A 20,812-nucleotide genomic window follows, 5' to 3' on the forward strand; every position below is an offset into this window, starting at 1 on the left:
TAAATTGTCTTCCTGTTTATCCACTTTATTCTGCAAGAAAACTTAATGGTCAAAATCCCATTTTCAATGTAAAATAAAACCAGACCCTGAAGGGCCCTAAATGCCAGACCATTCTGTCTTGATGGTGGGGAGGAGCCAGAGAAGGTGTCAGAGCATCGAGACCTGTCAGCAAGCTGAATTCAGGAGCTTGGGGGCAGGGGGGTGGCAGGGAGGTGTCATGGCCCTGCCCCCTGTCCTGGCAGGTGCCTGTGGCTGCTGTCCACTGGGCCCAGGGATGGGGGCTGTCAGCTGGAGAGCAGTGACCACTCCAGTGTGCACTGGTGGGGCCGAGGGGGCAGGAGGGACAGGAGCCGTGGTGCAGTCTCTGGGGTGTGAGCTCCAGTGCAGCTCCTCAGGGGAGAGCAGACCTACATTTTGCCGTTCTTTGGCTTGTATACATTGGAGGACTTTTGTAAGGAAAATAATAAAAATTATAAATATAAAATAAGGTACAAACATGAATAATTACTTGGAATGAGAAAAGAAATTAAAACCATCCACAAATAAGAAAAGTCAACATAGTCCAAATATTGCATAATCTCCCCAAATAGCCTAATAGTTTTAAATGCTGCACACATCTTTGTAATACTTTTTTTTCCCCTTCATTTTTGGCTACATATCTTTTGGTGGCTTCTTCATATAATGACGCTGTAAAGTACAGTACATGACGTTTCCTATAAAGAGAATAAGTTAGCATTTCCTAAAAAGGAATAGAAAGATAATTCCCGGTGTGGTTAGCCAATCTGTTATTTTGTTACTAATAGTTTTGGAGAGTTCAACTTCAAGATCTGTCGATAAAGTTGGAAATGTTCAGGATTGTCGCCCAATTGGCGGCAACCTCTATCCAATATCTTTTACAAGTGAGCTGTAAGATTGCAGGGTGAGGGCCAATCTTAAATATTTGGAATTGACGGCTCGTTAACCAGAGCAATTCAGATGCATTCTTAAATTGCTGCTACATTGCTTTTAGCAGCGTAATTGTGTAATAAAATGACTCTTGCGCTATGTACACTGTAGTTATTGATGAATATGTACAGAAGCCTTGTCACGGGAACCCTTGTTCCTCCAGGCTGTCTTGCTCTGTTGGTGAAAATTTCATGTGCCATTTCATCTGGAGCTACCAGACCTCATCAGGACAAGACGCATCGGTCACACTGAGATGTGATTCCAAATAATGAGACACATAAAACATGCAACTTGACACAGAAGGACCGGGTGCTTGTGGAACTTGCCCAGGACTCAAGCCCTTCAAACAATGGAATCCTGATACATTTGATTCTGCATAAATCCCATGAAAGAGAAACAGAATGTGCGATGCACTTATAATTGTACATGTAGCGTTCCAGAGTATATTCTTCAGCAGGAGTATATTTTTTTAAAGATTTTTAATTTATTTATTTGACAGAGAGAGAGATCACAAGTAGGCAGAGAGGCAGGCAAAGAGAGAGGGAGAAGCAGGCTCCCCATCGAGCAGAGAGCCTGATGTGGGGCTCAATCCCATGAGCCGAAGGCAGAGGCTTCACCCACTGAGTCACCCAGGCGACCCAGGAGTATATTTTTGAGAGGAGAGAATTTCCAGTGTGACTGAGCATCCATGAGAAATGAGTCCTATGTTCTGATGGTGGAAGAATTTTTCACCGGCCCACTCTGGCTCTTTTCTCCTCCAAAACCTCATTTCTCCTCCAAAACTTGCCAGTACTGGGAGCTGACACATTCATATTTCAATATGACCTCTGGCCTAAACCTTCGTGTCATGGTAATTGGTGAGCTGGCATGGTGGGTATTGGTGGGTAGGAATATTATTGCCAGAATGGCTAACAATAATTTAGGTATAAACAGGAGTGAGTATGAACTATATAACTATACCCCCACTAAGCTAAATAAACGTATCTTCAATTCAACTTCCCCTTAGCCAGACCCCAGAGATGTCTACAGCCATCCAACACCTTTCGACATGGTGGAACTATGACAGGGAAGTTACAGTGAAAGACACAATGGTCTTAACGGAAACATTTTACTTCTCTCAGTTTTACAGAACCATTATGACCATGTGAATGCATTGCTCGGATCCCTCCCAGGGCTTTGCAGAAGGCCTGTGTGAGTTTATGAAACATCACAGTATACCCACCTTGGCTTTGGCTGTCAGGGCAGGAGCTAGGGAAACAGGGACTAGTCCCTTTAATCATTCCTCTTACTGAAAATCTCAACACAGTCCACACAGCACCCTTCATACTCGCCCTCTCATCCATTCCCACTACAGCCTGTGAAATAGGTATTATTCTCCCCAGGCTGCAGATGAAAAGTGGAAGCCTAGAAACAGAAGGACTCTTGGCCAGGGTCACACAGTCGACAAGCAGTTCAGCCCAGCTCTTGTGTTCCGTCCAGGTCAGTGCCTAACACAAGGCCTGCACGGTCTCATTTACTCCCACGCTCATTGTGACAGAGGGACGAGGAAGTGGTTAGGCTACCATTTTACAGAAGCAGTAGGTTTTATAATCATCCATCATACCTACACCCACAGGACAGTCGACAAGACATTTGTAGGCCCGTGAGTTTTATTTAACTCTCACAGCAACCTGCAAGGAATGTTATCTGGTAGAGGAGACAGACTCACTGGAGGTCATATGGGCTGATTAAGGTCCAGCAGCAAGTCACTCCAAAGAGGCACTCCAAATCAGGACTCCCCACTCCTGGTTCAATGCTCTTTTCACTGCACTCTGCTCTCTTCCCCTTTGGAGATCAAAGGACCCCAGAGCATCATCTAGTCCCAAACCCTCCTGCCACTCAGGAGAAGCCCAGAGAGTGGGAAGGACTCTTAACCCAACGGTCAAATTTGTTTCTCTGCCTCACTTCTGCAAGAGGCTTCATCTGCCTCCCCATGTTTAGAGGGCCCCAGTGCCCTGGATTTTGCCCTGACCTCTGAGTGACCCTCCTGCAACAGCTTGTACCAAGTCAGTCTGTCACTGCCTTCCTCTTCTTGTAATTGGTCTCCAGCCGCAGGTCCCACTGAAGAGGGAGGAGAGTCTTAAGCAGCCTTAGAAGCCGAGCAGCCCCATCCCCATGGCCACAGCCAATTGGATGGCACCAGTGAGGGAGGCCAATCCAGACTGAGCAACGTTAGACTTATGCGCCAGAGCAGGTGGGTCTGAGCGGTGGAAAAGGAGCCCAGCAGTAGAAAGGCAGAAGCACAGAAAAGAGGCTAGGGAACCCCAGACAGAGCCTTTGCTCTGTGAGTGTACCAATCCCATGATTCCCAGCAGTACCTGGGCCCAGGTTATTTTTCTGTGCGAACCATTAGCACATTCCCCACATTGAATCACATGAGTGGGTTTTGATACCATGCAACTTAGAACTTACAGAATTATTTTTATTTTTTTAACAAGTTTAATGGCTGATACAGTCATATGGTATTAACTCATATGTGGAATTTAAGAAACAAAACAAATGAACAAAGGGAAAAAGAGAGAGAGAGAGAAAGAGACACACCAAGAAACAGACTCTTAACTACAGAGAACAAATGGACGGTCACTAGAGGGGAGGCAGGTGGGGGGGTCATGACCTAGGTAATGGGGAGGGGAAAAAGAAGGGCACTTGTGATGTATGATGATGACCGGTGATGTACAAAAGTGTTGGATCACTATATAACACATCTGAAACTTATATTATACTCTATGTTAATTAACTGGAATTTAAATAAAAACTTTGAAAAAAAGACATTTTGGGGGCACCTGGGTGGTTCAGTGGGTTAAGTCTCTGCCTTCGGCTCAGGTCATGATCTCAGAGTCCTGGGATCAAGTCCCGCATCGGGCTCCCTGCTCAGTGGGGAGCCTGCTTCCTTCTCTCTCTCTGCCTGCCTCTCTGCCTACTTGTGATCTCTCTCTGTCAAATACAAATACAAATAAATTCTTTAAAAAAATAAAAATAAAAATAAATTTTTAAAAGACATTTTTAAAAAGTAACACACTATATATATTCCTCTGCATCTTGCTTTTTTCACTGAACTGTCCTGGAAATCATTCCAGGCTATAAAATGATGCATTGTTTTTACAACCAAAGTCCATGGTTTATGTCTGGATTCAGCCGACCCCACCAAGGGGTGAGATGGGGCCTGGAGGCCTGTCACTTCGTCAAAAACAAAGGAGAGGCAGGATCAGGAGATATGTCTGGTCTCTTCGCTGGTGGGAGAACAGAGAGACTGAGGCTTTAGTCAGTGTCTGCAGGAGGCCAGGGATGGACCTAGAGGGTTTGGCCGTGTAGGGGATGAAAGGCCATGGCTTGTCTTGCTGACCTCTGTCCCTCCCTGTGAAGTTCAGAAACAGGTTCCTCAATGACTTCATCATTCTGCCTCATCCTCTCTCGTACCACAACTGCTCCACCTGAGTAGGTGGCTGCAGAAAGGGGGAAGCTGCTCAGGCCTCCCTGGCTCTTCCCCCCTTCCAGTTTGTCTCCACTCCCTGAGGGGCCTCCTTCCCCTGTGGCAGCAAGGGCTGTGTGGGCCCAGAACAGGCAGCTTCTCTTGCCCTCTGCCCCTGGGGAGGGGGTTTAGGATATTGAAGGGGGCAGGAGAGGGTGCTGTGTTGGGCTCCCTTGCCTGAGCTCTGGAGATCTTTACCCTCTGCCTCCTTTCCACAGGCTTCCCCAGGGGGCCCAGGCCCCGATGGTGCCCTCCCTTACCTGTTATTTCTGTCCTCTGCCCAGCACCCTACCTTGGGCACTGGGGCTCCCCTGGATCTGACCCTTGGAATCTTACACCTTACTCCTTCTTTCTCCCACAATTCTTTATTCTATTCTTCTGTAAATTGCTTTTGTAATTCTATTCCTGCTGAAAGAAATGCCTTTTCCTGACTTTCCAGCCTGCTCCAAAACCTCACAATTTACTGCTGGTCACATCTTGTAAGGACCTCCAAAGGGTTTGCCTCTCTTTCTTCTCTCTCCTTCCTCTAATCCCCACCCCCTCCAATGTATTGTTTAGGTTATGGAAACATTAATTAAGGTCAGGACGTCTTTTCCACAGAGGAAGTTTTGTTTCTGATTCTGGTGGGGCCATTTCACTGAGTCGGCGTCAAATGCATGTCTCCACCTGAAAGAGGGATTATTTTATCTGCGTGCACACGCGCTGCAGCCGGCAGCCAGGCATGGGAGTCCCTACTGCAGTCAGTCCCTCCATCAGCAAATTCTCCCTGCAGCCTCCAGTCTGTGGGCTCTAGGCTGGGCAGCCAGGGACACACATAAGAGCAGGACATCCTCGGGGCACTTGGGTAGCTCAGTCGATTGGGCATCTGCCATCGGCTTGGGTTGTGTCCTAGCGTCCAGGGATCAAGCCCCACATTGGGCTTCCTGCTCAGTGGGGAGCCTGCTTCTCCCTCTCCTGCTCCAGCTGTTTGTGTTCCCTCTCTGCCTGTCAAATAAATAAAATCTTAAAAAAAAAAAAATGGACATCCTCACTGCCCTCACAGGTGCCCCAGTGTGTTGTGGAGGACAAGGCATGCGCTAAGATAATCGGGAGCTACAGGTTGTATTTGTGCTGAAACTGTTTCCCCTTCAGCGATGGTGAAGCATTTTGAAGGCTCCTGTTCTGTGCCAGGCACTTATTTGGCCTTGTTTCATTTTGACAACCACTTGCAAGTTGGGCTTTGTTAACCTTACCTTACAGATGAGGAAACTGAGGCCCAGAGAGGTTGAGTTGCTCACACAGGTGACAGTGGAGGTGCAGCATCAGGATTTGATTCCAGGATAGTTTCACCCCAAGGCTAGGTTCCTTCCACTGGCTGGAGCAGCCGTCTCTCAGCTCTGATAGCAAAAAGGAGCAGATTTCACACTGGTTTGTTGCTTTGTCTCTTTTCTACCCCAAGTGTGACAGGCGGGGGATGTGGGAGAGAGTTGGGCCCAGAGGACAGAAAAGGGCAATTGGCCTGCACAGGGCGTGGGGGTGGGAAGCAATGCTTGTCTGTTTGCCTGCACATGCTTAAGGACACAGCCTGCGGGAACAGTAGATGTATGGGAGTGAATGAGGCTGTCCTTGCCTTTCATGCACCAGCGTCTTCATTTGTGTGGAAGCCTTAGTACCACGAGTATCACATCTGATAGGCCTTCCCAGCCCAAAAAGGAACTACACTGTTCAATCAACAACCCATGACTGCCTTCCCTACACAGGACATGGGATAAAGAGATGCTTAAGAAATGGTCCTTTCTCTTTTTTTTTTTTTAAATTTTTTATTTTTTATAAACATATATTTTTATCCCCAGGGGTACAGGTCTGTGAATCACCAGGTTCACACACTTCACAGCACTCACCAAAGCACATACCCTCCCCAATGTCCATAATCCCACCCCCTTCTCCCAAACCCCCTCCCCCCAGCAACCCTCAGTTTGTTTTGTGAGATTAAGAGTCACTTATGGTTTGTCTCCCTCCCAATCCCATCTTGTTTCATTTATTCTTCTCCTACCCACTTAAGCCCCCATGTTGCATCATCACTTCCTCATATCAGGGAGATCATATGATAGTTGTCTTTCTCTGCTTGACTTATTTCACTAAGCATGATACGCTCTAGTTCCATCCATGTTGTCGCAAATGGCAAGATTTCATTTCTTTTGATGGCTGCATAGTATTCCATTGTGAATATATACCACATCTTCTTGATCCATTCATCTGTTGATGGACATCTAGGTTCTTTCCATAGTTTGGCTATTGTGGGCATTGCTGCTATAAACATTCGGGTGCACGTGCCCCTTTGGATCACTACGTTTGTATCTTTAGGGTAAATACGCAATAGTGCAATTGCTGGGTCCTTTCTCTTAAGAACTCGTAGGTTAGCACAGTCCCTCAAAAACCAATGTGGCAAGTGACTTGACGGTAGAATGCCTGGGGGTTGGGGGCTGCCAGAGCTCAGGGAAGAGGACGTCACTCAGCTGGAGGGGTAGATCAGCAATCCTTCTTGGAGGCAATGACTGAGCTGAATCTAAAGGATGAGCTGTCCTTCAAGGTCAAGGCAGGTGAGAGAGGGTATCCCAGCACAGGTGCATGACATGTCCAAAGGCCAGGAGGCAGGGAGAGGCAGGGCAGTTTTGGAGAACAGTAAATAGTTGGGTATGGCCAGAACCTCCTTCAGGCGCTTTGTTACAAAAGGTCATTTAGCCAAACTGGGAGTTTGGTCCCTATTCAGCAGATAAAGAGAATGATTGAAATCCTTTAAGTGAGGGTAAGGGATAGTCAGAGCTGCATTTTAGAAAGCTCATTCCAGGAGATGTCTTATTCTAAATGGTGCCTGGAGAGCAGTTCCTGTTGCAGCCTTCTGCACTTCTCGCACGTACTCACCCACAGAACACAAAAATGCATAACAATTCTGAAAATCAAAACTGGCAATCAATTACAAGAATCTGAAAGACAAAATAATTGCTTGTCCATGCTTGGACTAGGAAACAGAGCAATGCATTCACTTAAATAAAGGTAGAAATACACTTAATTCTGTTTGCCATTTGGAGACCCCAAATATTTAATAATTAGAAAATAGCACAACTGCCTTTTTGCTGTAAATGGGCTGCTTTTTTGAGGTAGCCAGTGCAGTATTCTCATATTCCTGTCTCATATTTTTAAAGATTTATTTCTATTTTTTTAATTTGAGAGAAAAAGAGAGAGCTGGGTGATAGGGGTAGAAGGAGAGAGAGAGAATCCTAAGCAGACTCCGTGCCAAGCATGGAGCCCAGTGTGGGGCTCAATTTCATGACCCTGAGATCAGGTCCTGAGTTGAAACCAAGAATCAGTTGCTTAACCGACTACACCACCCAGATACCCTATCTTTTTTTTTGGTAAAGATTTAATTTTAAGTAATCACTATTCCCAATGTGGGGCTCAAACTCACAACCGCAAGATCAAGAGTCACATGCTCCACTAAGTGAGCCAACCAGGCATCCCATCAAATTCCAGTCCTCACATCTACCTTTTTGCACTAAATGAGGTTGCAATCCCCAAAGGAGAGAAAATAGGGGAGCCTACTAGGGCTAGCACTTATCATTCTGAAAGGTGAAGAATCTCAACACGAAGCCTTGAGATAGGAGGAAAGAAGGAAGGGAGAGCTGTTAATGATGCATGCTGATGCAGTTTTTCATAAACTCCACTGATCCAGAAGGGCAGAGGGACCAGACAACAGGAACAGAAGATGTCCCCCACTTGTGGAGGAAGAAGTTAGAAAAGTAAAAAGAAAACTAAGCCCAAGTAAAGTAGAAGACATAATAACAAAAATGAGTCAAATAAGAAGACAATTCATTAATTAAATTTAGCAATGCAGCTGGATCCGCTCTATAAACAAAACTCCGTAGTACTTCTACTAAGCACCTATAATTAGTGAGGTTCAAAAGCAATGCCATTTGCAGTAACATCAAAAAAGCAACAAAGGGTGCCTGGGTGGCTCAGGGGGTTAAGCCTCTGCCTTCAGCTCAGATTGTGATCTCAGGGTCCTGGGATGGAGTCCCACATCAGGCTCTCTGCTCAGCAAGGAGCCTGCTTCTCTCTCTCTGCCTGCCTCTCTGCCTACTTGTGATCTATCACCCTCTCTAAGAAGAAAAAAACAAAAACAAAAACAAAAACAAAAAGCAACGAATATCTTGGAACACATCTAGTGAAATGTGTACAAGACCACATACTATATTATTGGGGCACATTAAAGAAAATCTAAATTAACAGAGGAAGGGATATACCATGTTCATAGATTGAAGGACTATGAATATTCATACTGACACTATTCTAAATAGCCTAAACTGGAAACAACCCAAATGTTCCTGAACAATACAATGCACAAATTCATCATGATATAATCACCCAGTTTAATATATTCAGTAATGAAAATGAGTAAACTTCTGCTACATGCAACAGCTCTGATGAATTTCATAAACATAACGTGGAAGGATATGCACTGTGTGCTTTTACTGGCCAAAGTTCAGAAACATGGGCACCTGGGGGTTCAGTCAGTTGAGCATACAACTCTTGGTTTTGCCTCAGTTGTGGTCTCCAGGTCATGGGACTGTTCTCAACACAGAGTCGGCTTGAGATTCTCTCCCTTTGCTCCTCTCCCTGCTCATGCTCAAATAAATAAATAAATAAATAAATAAATAAAATATTTTTTAAAAAGTTCAAAAACAGACAAAACTCACCTCTGCTGTCAGAAGTCTAGATAGTGGGAGATAATGACCAACAGGACCTAGGAGAGATTTCAGATGTTGGTCATCTAGTTCTTGACCTGGATGGTAGCTTCACAAGTATGTTTACTTTGGTACAACCAGATTGTGCATTTATGGTTTGTGCACCTTTCTGAATATGTCTTAATTCAGTAAAAATTTTAATAAAAAGGAATAAATTAGGAAATGGGAAATTGTGGTATAAAGGATTTACAAGGCTACTCAGATTCTGTGATATAGTTGAATTCTGTGTCATGCATGGATACTGCAGCCCAGCAAGAGAGCTGAGCACTTTATAGTTACTTCATAGTTACTCACTTACTTATCAGCAAATGTCATTTTACAGGTGAGAAAACAGGCCAAGAGAGTTTAAAGGAACTTCCCCAGAGTCACAAAACAACTAAGCGGTAAGTTCCAAGAGTCAAACCTCAGCAGCTGGGGTCCAGGACTCACGCCCAATGCCACCCCACGGAGTCAGCTTGTCAGCTGTTTCTCTTCTGCTCCACTCCTTCCCCTGTCCCTGGAACAGTGTTTCTCAAACTCTATAATTGATTCCACAATTCATGGGATGTCTTTGCCATGTTTGATGACACTAAGAACAATAGTGATTCCTATGGTGTTTCAGGACTTGCCAGTAATGGACAAACTTTTTAAGAGCTTGGAACAGTGTCAGGAAAATTGCCGAACAAAATGTCTTCTGTATTTTTGTCACTAGAAGCAGAGTTGTGACGGGCAGCATAATATGCATGTTCACTGCCAAGAAACTTGCATAATGATTTTCTGCATCTTTAAAGCCCTGAATCCATTAAGGCTTTTTAATTGGTATTGAGTAATATACCACATGCATGGCAGAGACTATCCATAGCCATCCCTGAGCTCCTCTTCACACTACCTTTTATCTAGAACTGTTAAAATTGCTCAGTTAACTATGCATAAATGTGTGGAATAATCAGTGTATTCTCAGCTATGTAAAAATGCAGAAAAAGATTTTTTAGGAAATACACTAAATTATGCACAGCAGTTATCTTGGGTTGTAGCTTTTTCGCATTGGTTTTTATTTTTTTATTTCTTGGTATCCTCAAATTTTCTACAACAAATCTGTTACCTTTTAAATCATATGATTCTTTTTTTCTTTTTTTAGAGACCGGGAGGAGAGGCAGAGGGACATAGAGGCTCTTAAGCAAGCTCCTTGCCCAGCAAGAGGCCGAACCAGGGCTTGACCTTACAACCCGGAGATCATGATCTGAGCCAAAATCAAGAGTCAGAAGCTTAACCTCCTGAGCTACCCAGGAGCCCTAAATTATACAACTGTAAAATCAGCTTAGAGTATATGAAGTTTTATATAATCACGTACTTGTAATTATGTCAAATATATGTATATAGTAAAAGACTAGAAGAAGTCAATAGTAATTTTTTTCTGTTTGTAGAACAATGGGTTTTTTCCTTTCCTTTACTTTTTAGAACTTTACAATTTTTCTGTAGCAATCATTGTATCAGTCAAGATTCTAGTTTATAGGGGCACCTGAGTGGGTCAGTCAGTTAAGCATCTGTCTCTTGGCTTTGACTCAGGTCATGATCTCAGAGTTGTGGGATCAGGGTGCCACACTGGGCTCCACACTCAGCATGGAGTCTGCTTGAGATTCTCTGCCTCTCCCTTTGCCCTTTCCCCCTGTTCACATGCTCTCTCTCAATAAAATACATACATACATACATACTTTTAAAAAATGATTTTAGATTATAAACAACAGAAGTTGACTCCAGTCACCTTAAGCAGTAAAGGATTTATTGTAAGAACATTAGGTGCTTCTCAGCATCTTTTGGAAGCTAAGGAAGGCTTAGTAGGAGAGAACCCAACCAAGGTCAAACCAAGGTCAATGGTTTGGTTAGGACATTGTTGCTGGGACTGTCACCAGACATCCCTAGCCATCACTGCTGCTGGACTCCCGATGCCTGCACTGCTGTAACAAATATTCTTTCTAACTGTGCCTGTGTCTTCGTGTCACTCTCTCATGGTCCAGACTTCTGGGCAGAATCATCTGATTCACTAACAATAATCATGTGCCCATGTTCTAGCTGCCTGAGCACAGGAAGGACTGTCTGGCTCTTGCCAGGCTTCCTATAAGGTTCATACGGTAGAGATTCTTCCACAGAGATAGGGTGTTCAAATGTGAGATAGCTTGAAATAGGATGAATGTCAACCACACTCAAATATTATTATTACAATTATTATTTGCAATGTCCCAAATCAGAGAGCAGAGCTGGTCTAATAAAGACACTAATTACCATAAGTAGGCATTGCTTTTATAATGGAAATAATATTTTTTTTCTTTCTTGCTAAAACATAGACACTTGTATTACACAATGTGGATCAGAGTACATTTTATTTCCCATAGTATGGACTAAAGAACAGGGTTTATTGGGGGAAATTATAAGCCAAGAATCGGTGAGAAAAAGCACAAGTGTTCCATCTTCTCCTTGTCCCCCAGACAGGAGTGTCACAGTCAGGAGCCACAGGGCACACAGTGGGTCTGTGTTTCTGACGATGACCCTCACTCCTTGTTTGCTTTTTTTCTAGGTACAACTTTACCGGTAAAATAAGACTGCTTGAGCACGAGGCAGTAGGAATTTATAGAGGGCCAGGAGTTACCGGAGAAGGATAATTTTCTAGAAAGGAGGAGTCTCCCAGTGGGTAGAAGGGGTCAGCGAGGGATACTGTGGGTCATGACACACTGGATAAGAAGACGGGTGTGCTGTTCATTGAGCAAAACAACACAGGCAGAAGGGAATGTTTGGGAGAAGTGATGAGTTTGGTTTAGGACATGTTGGTCTGGAGAACATATGAGTCACCCCCAGACAATGTCAAGGTTCCCATTATACACCCCCAGAACAGCCTGCAACTCTCCTTTGTATTGCTTATCCCAATTACACTTTAATCAATAATCACAGAATTAGTATTGAATCTCCATTCCAGATTGTGAGTTCCCGAAGGTCTTGGCCCAGGTCTGACCATTTCTCTGCTATAGCCCCAGCACCTGGCATAGGATCAGGCACAGAATAAGTAAGGAAAACAAACGTGTTGAATGAATTAATGAATCTACATGGAGCCCTGCAGCAGGCAGATATGTGGATAGGAAACTGAGAGACCTGGGAAAAAGCTCTAGATTCAGGAGAATTCCACACTTAGATAGTAACTGAATCCAAGGCACTGGCTAAGATGGGTTACCCACCGAGCTCAGCTGGGTTGAGAAAATCAAAGAGCCTGAGCCAGAACCCCCAGGGAACATCATCATCCCAGGAAGACAATGTAAGCAAATGTAGGCAGAGAACAAAGGGAGGGTTGTTCTGGAAGGTAAGGGAGAAGAGAGTTATAGGTATGGAGGAGTCAGTGGAGTCAAATGCTGCCGGGAGGTCTTGTAAAATGAAAAACAGCAATGCTTATGAAGGACTGGTGGGCCACTCTCAGCTCCTAACAGCTCTCAGTGTACTAAATCACTGAATTCTGGAGACCACATGTGCAGCAGGTGTTACCATCATCACTTCCTTCCTGCTATGAAGATACTGGGACACAGAGATGTCACCAGCCAGTGTGGGAAGGCTGTATTTTGAACCCAGGTGATCTGGTTCCCAAGTCTGCGCTCTTCACCATTATATATGCTGCCTCAGATCAGAGGTAACAGGTGGCTCATGGGTAACATTGGGATAACAAATGTCGGCTGTGCTGTGGGGTGAAGCCACATGGCAATGAGCAAACGGTGAGTCGGAAGCAAGAGAGTTAAGACCAGAAATCCAGCTTTTCCTTACAAAGAGTGGTCCAGCGCACTGACACCACCTGGGAGCCCTTTAGACATGCAGAACCTTGAGCCCCAGCCCTATCTTCTGAATCAGACTCTGCAGTTTAATAAGGTGATTCATGTGCACAGTGAAGTCTGAGAAGTGTTGGATTAGATGATCTCAGGAATTTTGGTTGAGGAGCAAGGAAGAAAAGCACAGCATTAAGTGAAAGGTTGCTTTTTCTCTTTTTTTAGGTTGGAGAACCTTGAGCATATTTATAAACTGAGACCAATGGTTTGGAACTCCTGTAGCACATTAAAAGCACCTGGGATGGGACACCTGGGTGGCTCCGTCCGTTAGGCTGCTGCCTTCGGCTCAGGTCATGATCCTGGGGTCCTAGGATCAAGTCCCGAATCGTGCTCCTTGTCCAGTGGGGAGCCTACTTCTCCCTCTGCCTCTGCCTGCCACTCTGCCTGCTTGTGCTCTCTCTATGACAAATAAATAAAATCTTTTATTTATTTATTTGACAGACAGAGATCACAAGTAGGCAGAGAAGCAGGCAGAGAAAGAGGAGGAAGCAGGCTCCCTGCTGAGCAGAAAGCCCGATGTGGGGCTCGATCCCAGGACCCTGGGATCATGACCTGAGCTGAAGGCAGAGGCTTTAACCCACTGAGCCACCCAGGCGCCCCCAAATAAATAAAATCTTAAAAAAAAAATCTTTAAGAAAAAAAAAAAGCACCTGGGATGCTGTTAAAATAACCAGTTTTCTAAGGCCTACCCTTGGGAAAGCTGTGTAGCATGTGGGATAGGGTAGAGAGCTACCAGGGGGGTAGGCACACAAAAGGAAGTACAGGATGAAGGTGCAAGCACCGGGGAATGAAAAAGGGATAAAGGGCTCTTCAGGGAAACAGGAAGGGATGGGATGAGGATGAAGAAAGCAAAGGAGATGTTTTGGAGAAGGAGGAAAGGCATTAACAATAAAGCAGAGAGAGGAATTTTTAGAGAGAAGGGTCCAAAAGGCAATAGATACTCAAAGGGAATTGTGCCTGAGAGCCATGATTAATTGCTCTTCTTTTTCTTTTTCTTTTCTTTTTTTTTTTTTTTTTAAGATTTTATTTATTTATTTTAGAGAGAGAAAACGAGAGGGGCAAGGTCAGAGGCAGAAGCAGACTCCCCGCCAAGCAGGAAGCTCAATGCAGGACTCCATCCTAGGATTTGAGGCTCATGACCTGAGCTGAAGGCAGTTGCCCAACCAACTGAGCCACTCAGGCACCCAACCAATTGCTTTCTTAAATGCTAACTAAGACATGCATGGTGGCAAGAATGGTACTTAAAGTCAGACGGGTTACTGGTCTGCTGAGTCTTGCAGTATCTTCCCATGACACATAGCTTACTAGGCACTTGGTGACTTTATTCTTGTCTTTCCACTGACCTCCAGCACACCAGGCTCTTCAGTGTTCCTTTTCCTACTTTCACATTCCAGCCTCAGGGCCTTTACACTTGCTATCCCCACCTATGGGCTGTTCTTCCTCCAGATATTCACATGGCCTGCTTCCTTACCTTCAGTTAGATCTCCTCCAGTGTACTCTCCTCAATGAAGTGATGAGGGTCATCACTCTCTATCCCCGTCCTCTGCATTATTTTCCATTACTGCCCAACATCAGTCCATAAAGCTACTTGCCTATTTGTTTAGGTCTGCTTTCCCTACCCAAATGCAAGCTCCATTGTCTTGCTCGCTGTGGAAAACCCACTGCCTAGAACAGTGAGGCATAGAGGTGCACCTGTAAAAAGTTTGGAGTGAATAAGTGGCAGCTGCAACCTAGTACAAATGAATGGTTTGGTGAGATGAAAAGGTATTGCTGAGTGTGCCTGGGGAAGGTGATGAGCTAGGGAGGTTGAGGAACAACAGGGTGAGTAAGGACAAGTAAACAGGCATCTTAAGGGCCTGATTGAGGAGGAAGCACAGGGTTGTAACGGCAGGAAAGACTGCAGTTTCTGCATTAGACCACCCACTCTGTGTTGGTCTGGACAAGTTTGTTAATCTTCCTAAGATTCAAACCACCCACTCTGTGTTGGTCTGGGCAAATTTGTTAATCTTTCTAAGCCTCAATTCTCGCAACAGTGAAATGAGGCTGATAACCATAGTCCCTCCACCTAGGGTTGCCATGGGGGTTAAATGAGCTAGTAGCCAGAAAGTGTGTGATAGGCAGTAAGCTCTCAATAAATGCTAATTATTATGATCAATCCAAGATTGTGGGAAGAGAATGAAATGTTACAATGTTAAAAAAAAAAAAAAGGAAAGAAGGAAGGAAGGAACGAAAGAAAGAAATTTACATTTCTGTAAACCATCGAGTCCTACTCTGAGACTGACTTGTTACCTTGCCACCTCACCACGCAAACGTGTCTCCGCCTTGCCAGCGCCGTTAGCAGCCCTTTCTCCTTTCTGATGACGCTTCTGAGAGCTGACCTAGCGCCTGGCCCAAGAAGTTCTCCATAAAAATTTGCTGGTGTTCACTGCACTTCTCCCAAACAGTGCTGCTTTGGTGCTACCTTGTCAGGAAAACGACGTGAAGTGGGAGAGATTCACGCTCCGACCTCTTTAGGGGAGAACGGGCTAGGCAGAAAGAGCCTTCTGCGAGCCCTCAATCATCTAGAAGGCTAGCATAGCAAACGTAGCTCAATAATAGGGGAGTGGGTTTGCTCCTCTGGAACTCGTCGACGAGACTAGGGCTTTCAAGGGCGGCCGGAGGCCAACAACAGGCGCTAAATCTTCGACTCCCTTAGGAGGCGTGGCCTCGCTGCAGCTACCGCGGGAGTGATTGGCTGAAGCTGGCGGGGGCGGGACTCGGTTGCCAGGGAGCGGCGCGGGGAGCCTGGGGATCTGCGGCGGCTGCGCGAAGAAGCGAGGTGCTTGCTGGGGCCGGGGCTGCGCGACGGCACCGGGGGCTGCGGTGAGCGCAGCGCAGGCCGGGCACTTACCAGTGGAGAGGCGCCGCCATTGCCGCCGCGCTCGGTGAGCGCATCCCGCTCGCCGAGCAGGGCCCCCGCGGGCCGCCGGCACCATGGGCCAGTGCGGCATCACCTCCTCCAAGACCGTGCTGGTGTTTCTCAACCTCATCTTCTGGGTGAGCGGGGCCGACGGGCGGGGAAGGGCGAGGGGCCGGCGGCGCGGCCCAGGGGAGGCCTCTACTGAGGCGCTCGACGGGCCCGGCGCTGCGGAGGCAGCGGTAACGAGCTTGCGGACGACGGGGCCCGGCGGCGGAGGCTTCCTCTCGGGCTGGGACGGAGGGCGGAGAAGGGAGCTCTCAGGGGCTTCCGGCGGCCTCCGCGCCTGGGGCTCCGGTCTCCGGCCCGCTGGCTCCCCGCCAGGGGCTCCGGGCTGTGAGGCTGCGGCCCTCCCCCTGGACCAACCGGCTCCATGGCGGGCTTTCACTGCAGATTCTTTCAGGACCTCAGGCTCGAAATAGGATACTCCCCAACGGGTCAGGCTCTGCTTCTTTGTCAGGGCCCGGAGCCCCCGTAGCTCCAGTGGCAGCCCCGAGGCGTGTGAGCAAACGTGCGGCTCCGCGGGGACGCTAGCGACTCAGGGCTGAGGGATTTTGACTTACTGCTCTTTGTGTGTAGAGAACTGCTTAGCTGGTTACCCGCCCAGAAAACTGAAAGGTTTCTACTTGATAAGCCAGATCATTCTTTGCCCAAGAAAATCGGTATATTTGTTTTGGTCACTGGGCGTGAGTAACCGGAGATCATAAGCCCTGGTTACATAGGATTCGGATGTCAAAAGACTTGGAAAGCAGTGAGTTCACTTTCAGCAAAAGGTGGCTTATGGGGGTTTTTTGGACACGCCCCCAAAGAAAGGGGTGTTCATAATCACTTCATGGCAGTTTAGGTTCTTATCTCGCCAGGAACTTTTGTAGTAACCGGTGTTGTTCCTATCACTCTCCACCCTCTAGTCCATTTGGACCTTGCACCCTGATAAATTAAGCATTTCTTCCCTCACATCATTTTATTAAAAAAAAAAAAAAACCAACCCCTCCCCCCCAGAAAAAATCGTCAGCAGTACAATAAGGTTCAACCTCCTCTTGGTATTGCAGCAGAAGTCTTCAGTCACCTTTCCTTCTTCATGACTGGTCATGCTCTTAAACACTTGCTGTCCAGTGCCCAGACACTTCTTGAACATTCCCACTTCCCATACTTCTGTATGTCCCCATTCAGCAATTTCTCACACACACACCTCATTTGGAAAGAATCCTTGCCTTCTTACATGCCCCCACCTCAACAGAGGATGAAACTTTTCATGTTCTGTCTGCTGTAGCATAAAAAGGTAATTATATATAATAAGGCACTACACAAAAATATTGCCATGGAGTCTTTTAGGTTATTTATGGTGTGATGGAAAGGGTCCTGCTAATACCTGTTCAAAATCACCCAGGTGACATTGGGGTTTCTATGACCTCTTCTAATTAGAGCAGTGTTTCTCACACTGTAGTTTGAGTTACAAACCTTTTTAAAAGGTAAAAGAATTCTTCAGGGATCTTCAAGTGAGAGACACTCTATTAGATAGTAAGGTACTTAGGCAGAGACTTGGTTTTGTACCCTTTACAGTTTCTTGGGATTTTTATGGGCATAGCTATTTGATTCTGAAAAACAGACTATTCAAGTGAGTTCTATACTATTCAGTCTCATGGACTGGAATTGTTGTTAATGTAACACCATATTTAAAATACAGGAACCATTTTCTTTAAATTTTGGGGGGCGATTGGGTGGCTCATTTGGTTAAGCATCCGACTCTTGATTTGGCTCAGGTCATGATCTCAGGGTCCCATGATTGAGCCCTGAGCTCAGCCCAGCTCTCACTCGTGGGGTGTCTGCTTGGGATTCTCTCCCTCTCTCCCTCCCAGTTCCAAGCATTTTCTCTCTCAAACAAACAAATCTTTAAAACCATTAAAAGATACGGGACGCCTGGGTGGCTCAGTTGGTTAAGCAGCTGCCTTCGGCTCAGGTCATGATCCCAGCGTCCTGGGATCGAGTCCCACATCGGGCTCCTTGCTCAGCAGGGAGCCTGCTTCTCCCTCTGCCTCTGCCTGCCACTCTGTCTGCCTGTGCTCTCTCTCTCTCCCTCTCTCTCTCTGATAAATAAATAAAATTTTTTAAAAAACCATTAAAAGATAATTAAATTTTCATTTAGTCTGAAATATCCGTTAATTCTAAGTGATTGCTCATGAATCTTTAGAAATGGTGTACGTATATGTACTACTGGTACTTCTGTAAAGAAAGGTTAGATTGAATTTCAGTTGTGCTTTTCAGAGTGGGTTATTGCCAAGACTAAAGTCATACTGTGTAGTAAAAATATCATTTTTCTAGGTTAGTAGGATAGTAAAACTTTTGTGAGCTGTGATAAGTTAAGCAGACATGCAAGGGGGAGATTGTGGCTTAGAGCAGGATTAGTGGAACTTAACTAATGAGGAAACAGTATTAGATGTGTCTCCCACTAAAGGATTGGTTTAAGGACAGATTGTTGGAATCTGATGATGCTGGTAATAACTAACATTTGAGTACTTATTACACCCAGGCATTGTGCTGAGCAATTTACAGTGCTGTTCTTACCATAACCCCATCTGGCAGTAAATATTCTTATGCATATTTTACAGATGAGGGCATTAAGGTTTACTGAGGTGAAGTTGCACACCCAAGGTGTGGCAGAGTCTGTGTTCAAACCCAGGTTGTCTTATACTCTGGAGCCCGTGATATTAGAGCAAATCTTTTATAAGATTTGGAAGGGGGAAGGAACTCATTGGCCAAGTTAGAGTCATTTTCTCTAAACCTGGCTAACTCATTAGCCAGGTTAGAGTCACTTTCTTTAAACCTGGTACAGGATTTAACTAAGGTTAGAGCCTGTACCATCATTTAAAGTACACTGACTTGTCAGTTTAAAAAATTAGGTCATTATGAGGAAGTACATACAACAGATGTTAACTGGTTCTGAGAATTTGTAATGCATTCTTCAGTTCTAATAAGTATTTTTTTTTTTTTAAGATTTTATTTATTCGTTTTTACAGGGAGACCCAGTGAGAGAGGGAACATAAGCAGGGGGAGTGGGAGAGGAAGAAGCAGGCTTCCCAATGAGCAGGGAGTCTGATGTGGGGCTCTATCCCAGGACTCTGGGATCGTGATCTGGGCCAAAGGCAGATGCTTAATGACTGAGCCATGCAGACGCCCCTAATAAGTATTCTTTTTTTTTTTAAGGTTTTAAAAAATTTATTTATTTGACTGACAGATCACAAGTAGGCAGAGAGGCAGGCAGAGAGAGAGAGGGAGAAGCAGACTCCCTGCCGAGCAGAGAGCCCGATGTGGTGCTCGATCCCAGGACCTGAGCCGAAGGCAGAGGCTTTAACCTACTGAGCCACCCAGGCACCCCTAAGTGTATTCTTAAATAGCAGCCCCTCCCTCCTTTTAATGCCTTAACACACACACACACACACACACACACACACACACGGAAGAATAAACGTTCCCTGCAAAGAGTATATCAAAAGTTTACCTAGGTTCCCTTGGGCAACTTTTTAAAGACTTTATAGTTCTGTAGCACCGCCTATTCACTATCAGATAGTAATGGCTTTTGTGGATAATGGCCGAGTGTGGATTAATTGATTTGGCAAGAACTTTAAACTATTCCTTTTAAGGGTGCCTGGGTGGCTCAGTGGGTTAAGCCTCTGCCTTAGGTCATGATCAGGTCCTGGGTCCTGGGATCAAGGCCTGCATCAGGCTCTCTGCTCAGTAGGGGCCTGCTTCCCCCCTCTCCCCTAGCCCTCCGCCAGCCTCTCTGCCTACTTATGATCTCTCTCTGTCAAATAAATAAATAAAATCTTAAAAAAAAATTAACTATACCTTTTAATATCTTGATAATCCTGTTTTGGTTGACAGTTTGTTCAATGAGCTGTGGAACTAGATATGTACCTGAAATACCTAGGCTTGGCGCTTTATAAATGACCTGACAGTTGAAATTGTTAATATTGACTTGGTCTGTATCCTTTTGGACTGTGCAGTCTAAGAAGATTAACTGTGGAAAGGCACAAACTAAAAAGGGGGAACAATTGTTACTAAAATCCTGAAGGCTGTCCTCATGGAACTAGAGAGTTCCTTACCAAATTCCAGAATGTTAGGGCCTGTAACTTGAAAGATAATTTTGGACAAGTGAAATCAGGTGTACAACTTGAATTTCTGTTTTTTACATGTAAGTGTATTAGTGCTAGGCCATGATAATTTATGGAAGACTGGAGTGTTTGAGGACATGACTAAATGCTGAAGACTAATGGAATCGTCTTCAATTTATAATGAAATATTTCAAGGAGAACTAATGCCTCTTCTATAAACTGCACCTTTGTACCAAGGTCAGAAAGGATTCTTAATTCCTGGGTCATTTGATCTGACCCAGAGGAGGACTCATCTAAAATAAGTTTAAATCAGTACTTTTTAATTTTCAAGTTTTTTTCTGGGAAATTGGTTGAGTATTCAGTCAAATTCCACATTACACAAATTGGCTTTACTTTTTCTACCCTGTAAGAAAAAGCCAGTTGGCTTGTATTTATTTTGCTGATATGTGTCTTGGGCATTATAGGGACTGCAAGACAAAACTTTGTCCATGCTTGTAGAATATGTAATGTGTTATATCTGTTTGGACTTTTTCATTTGTGTGAGAGTCAATAGTAATGCTAAAACATCTATGGAGTAGGAAATACGACACGAAGGTGAGACACTTTTTAAGTGCCTTTTTAAGTAACTTCAGAATGTGGCACCTTCACTAATCATCATTCACTTATATGTAGTCCCC

The 20,812-nt window shown here is 45.1% G+C and overlaps 1 protein-coding gene and 1 long non-coding RNA gene across 2 annotated transcripts in view; one reads left to right on the forward strand and one right to left on the reverse strand.

Moving 5' to 3' along the window:
- On the reverse strand, positions 1–16,587 carry LOC309867282. The gene is made up of 4 exons (XR_014313092.1): positions 16,393–16,587; positions 5,686–5,829; positions 656–713; positions 1–446 (listed from the first exon to the last, which is right to left on the reverse strand). It is a non-coding gene; the product is annotated as an uncharacterized lncRNA (long non-coding RNA).
- The window catches only part of TSPAN3 (tetraspanin 3), a 25,091-nt gene continuing 20,100 nt past the window's right edge, over positions 15,822–20,812 (forward strand). Inside the window, exon 1 of the mRNA XM_082735971.1 lies at positions 15,822–16,106. Coding sequence (XP_082592097.1) covers positions 16,044–16,106 — 63 coding nt within the window. The 5' untranslated portion in view covers positions 15,822–16,043. The remainder of the gene's footprint in view (positions 16,107–20,812) is intronic.

Source organism: Mustela nivalis (genome assembly GCF_964662115.1).
Source record: "Mustela nivalis genome assembly, chromosome: 6".
Taxonomy (NCBI): Eukaryota; Metazoa; Chordata; class Mammalia; order Carnivora; family Mustelidae; genus Mustela; species Mustela nivalis.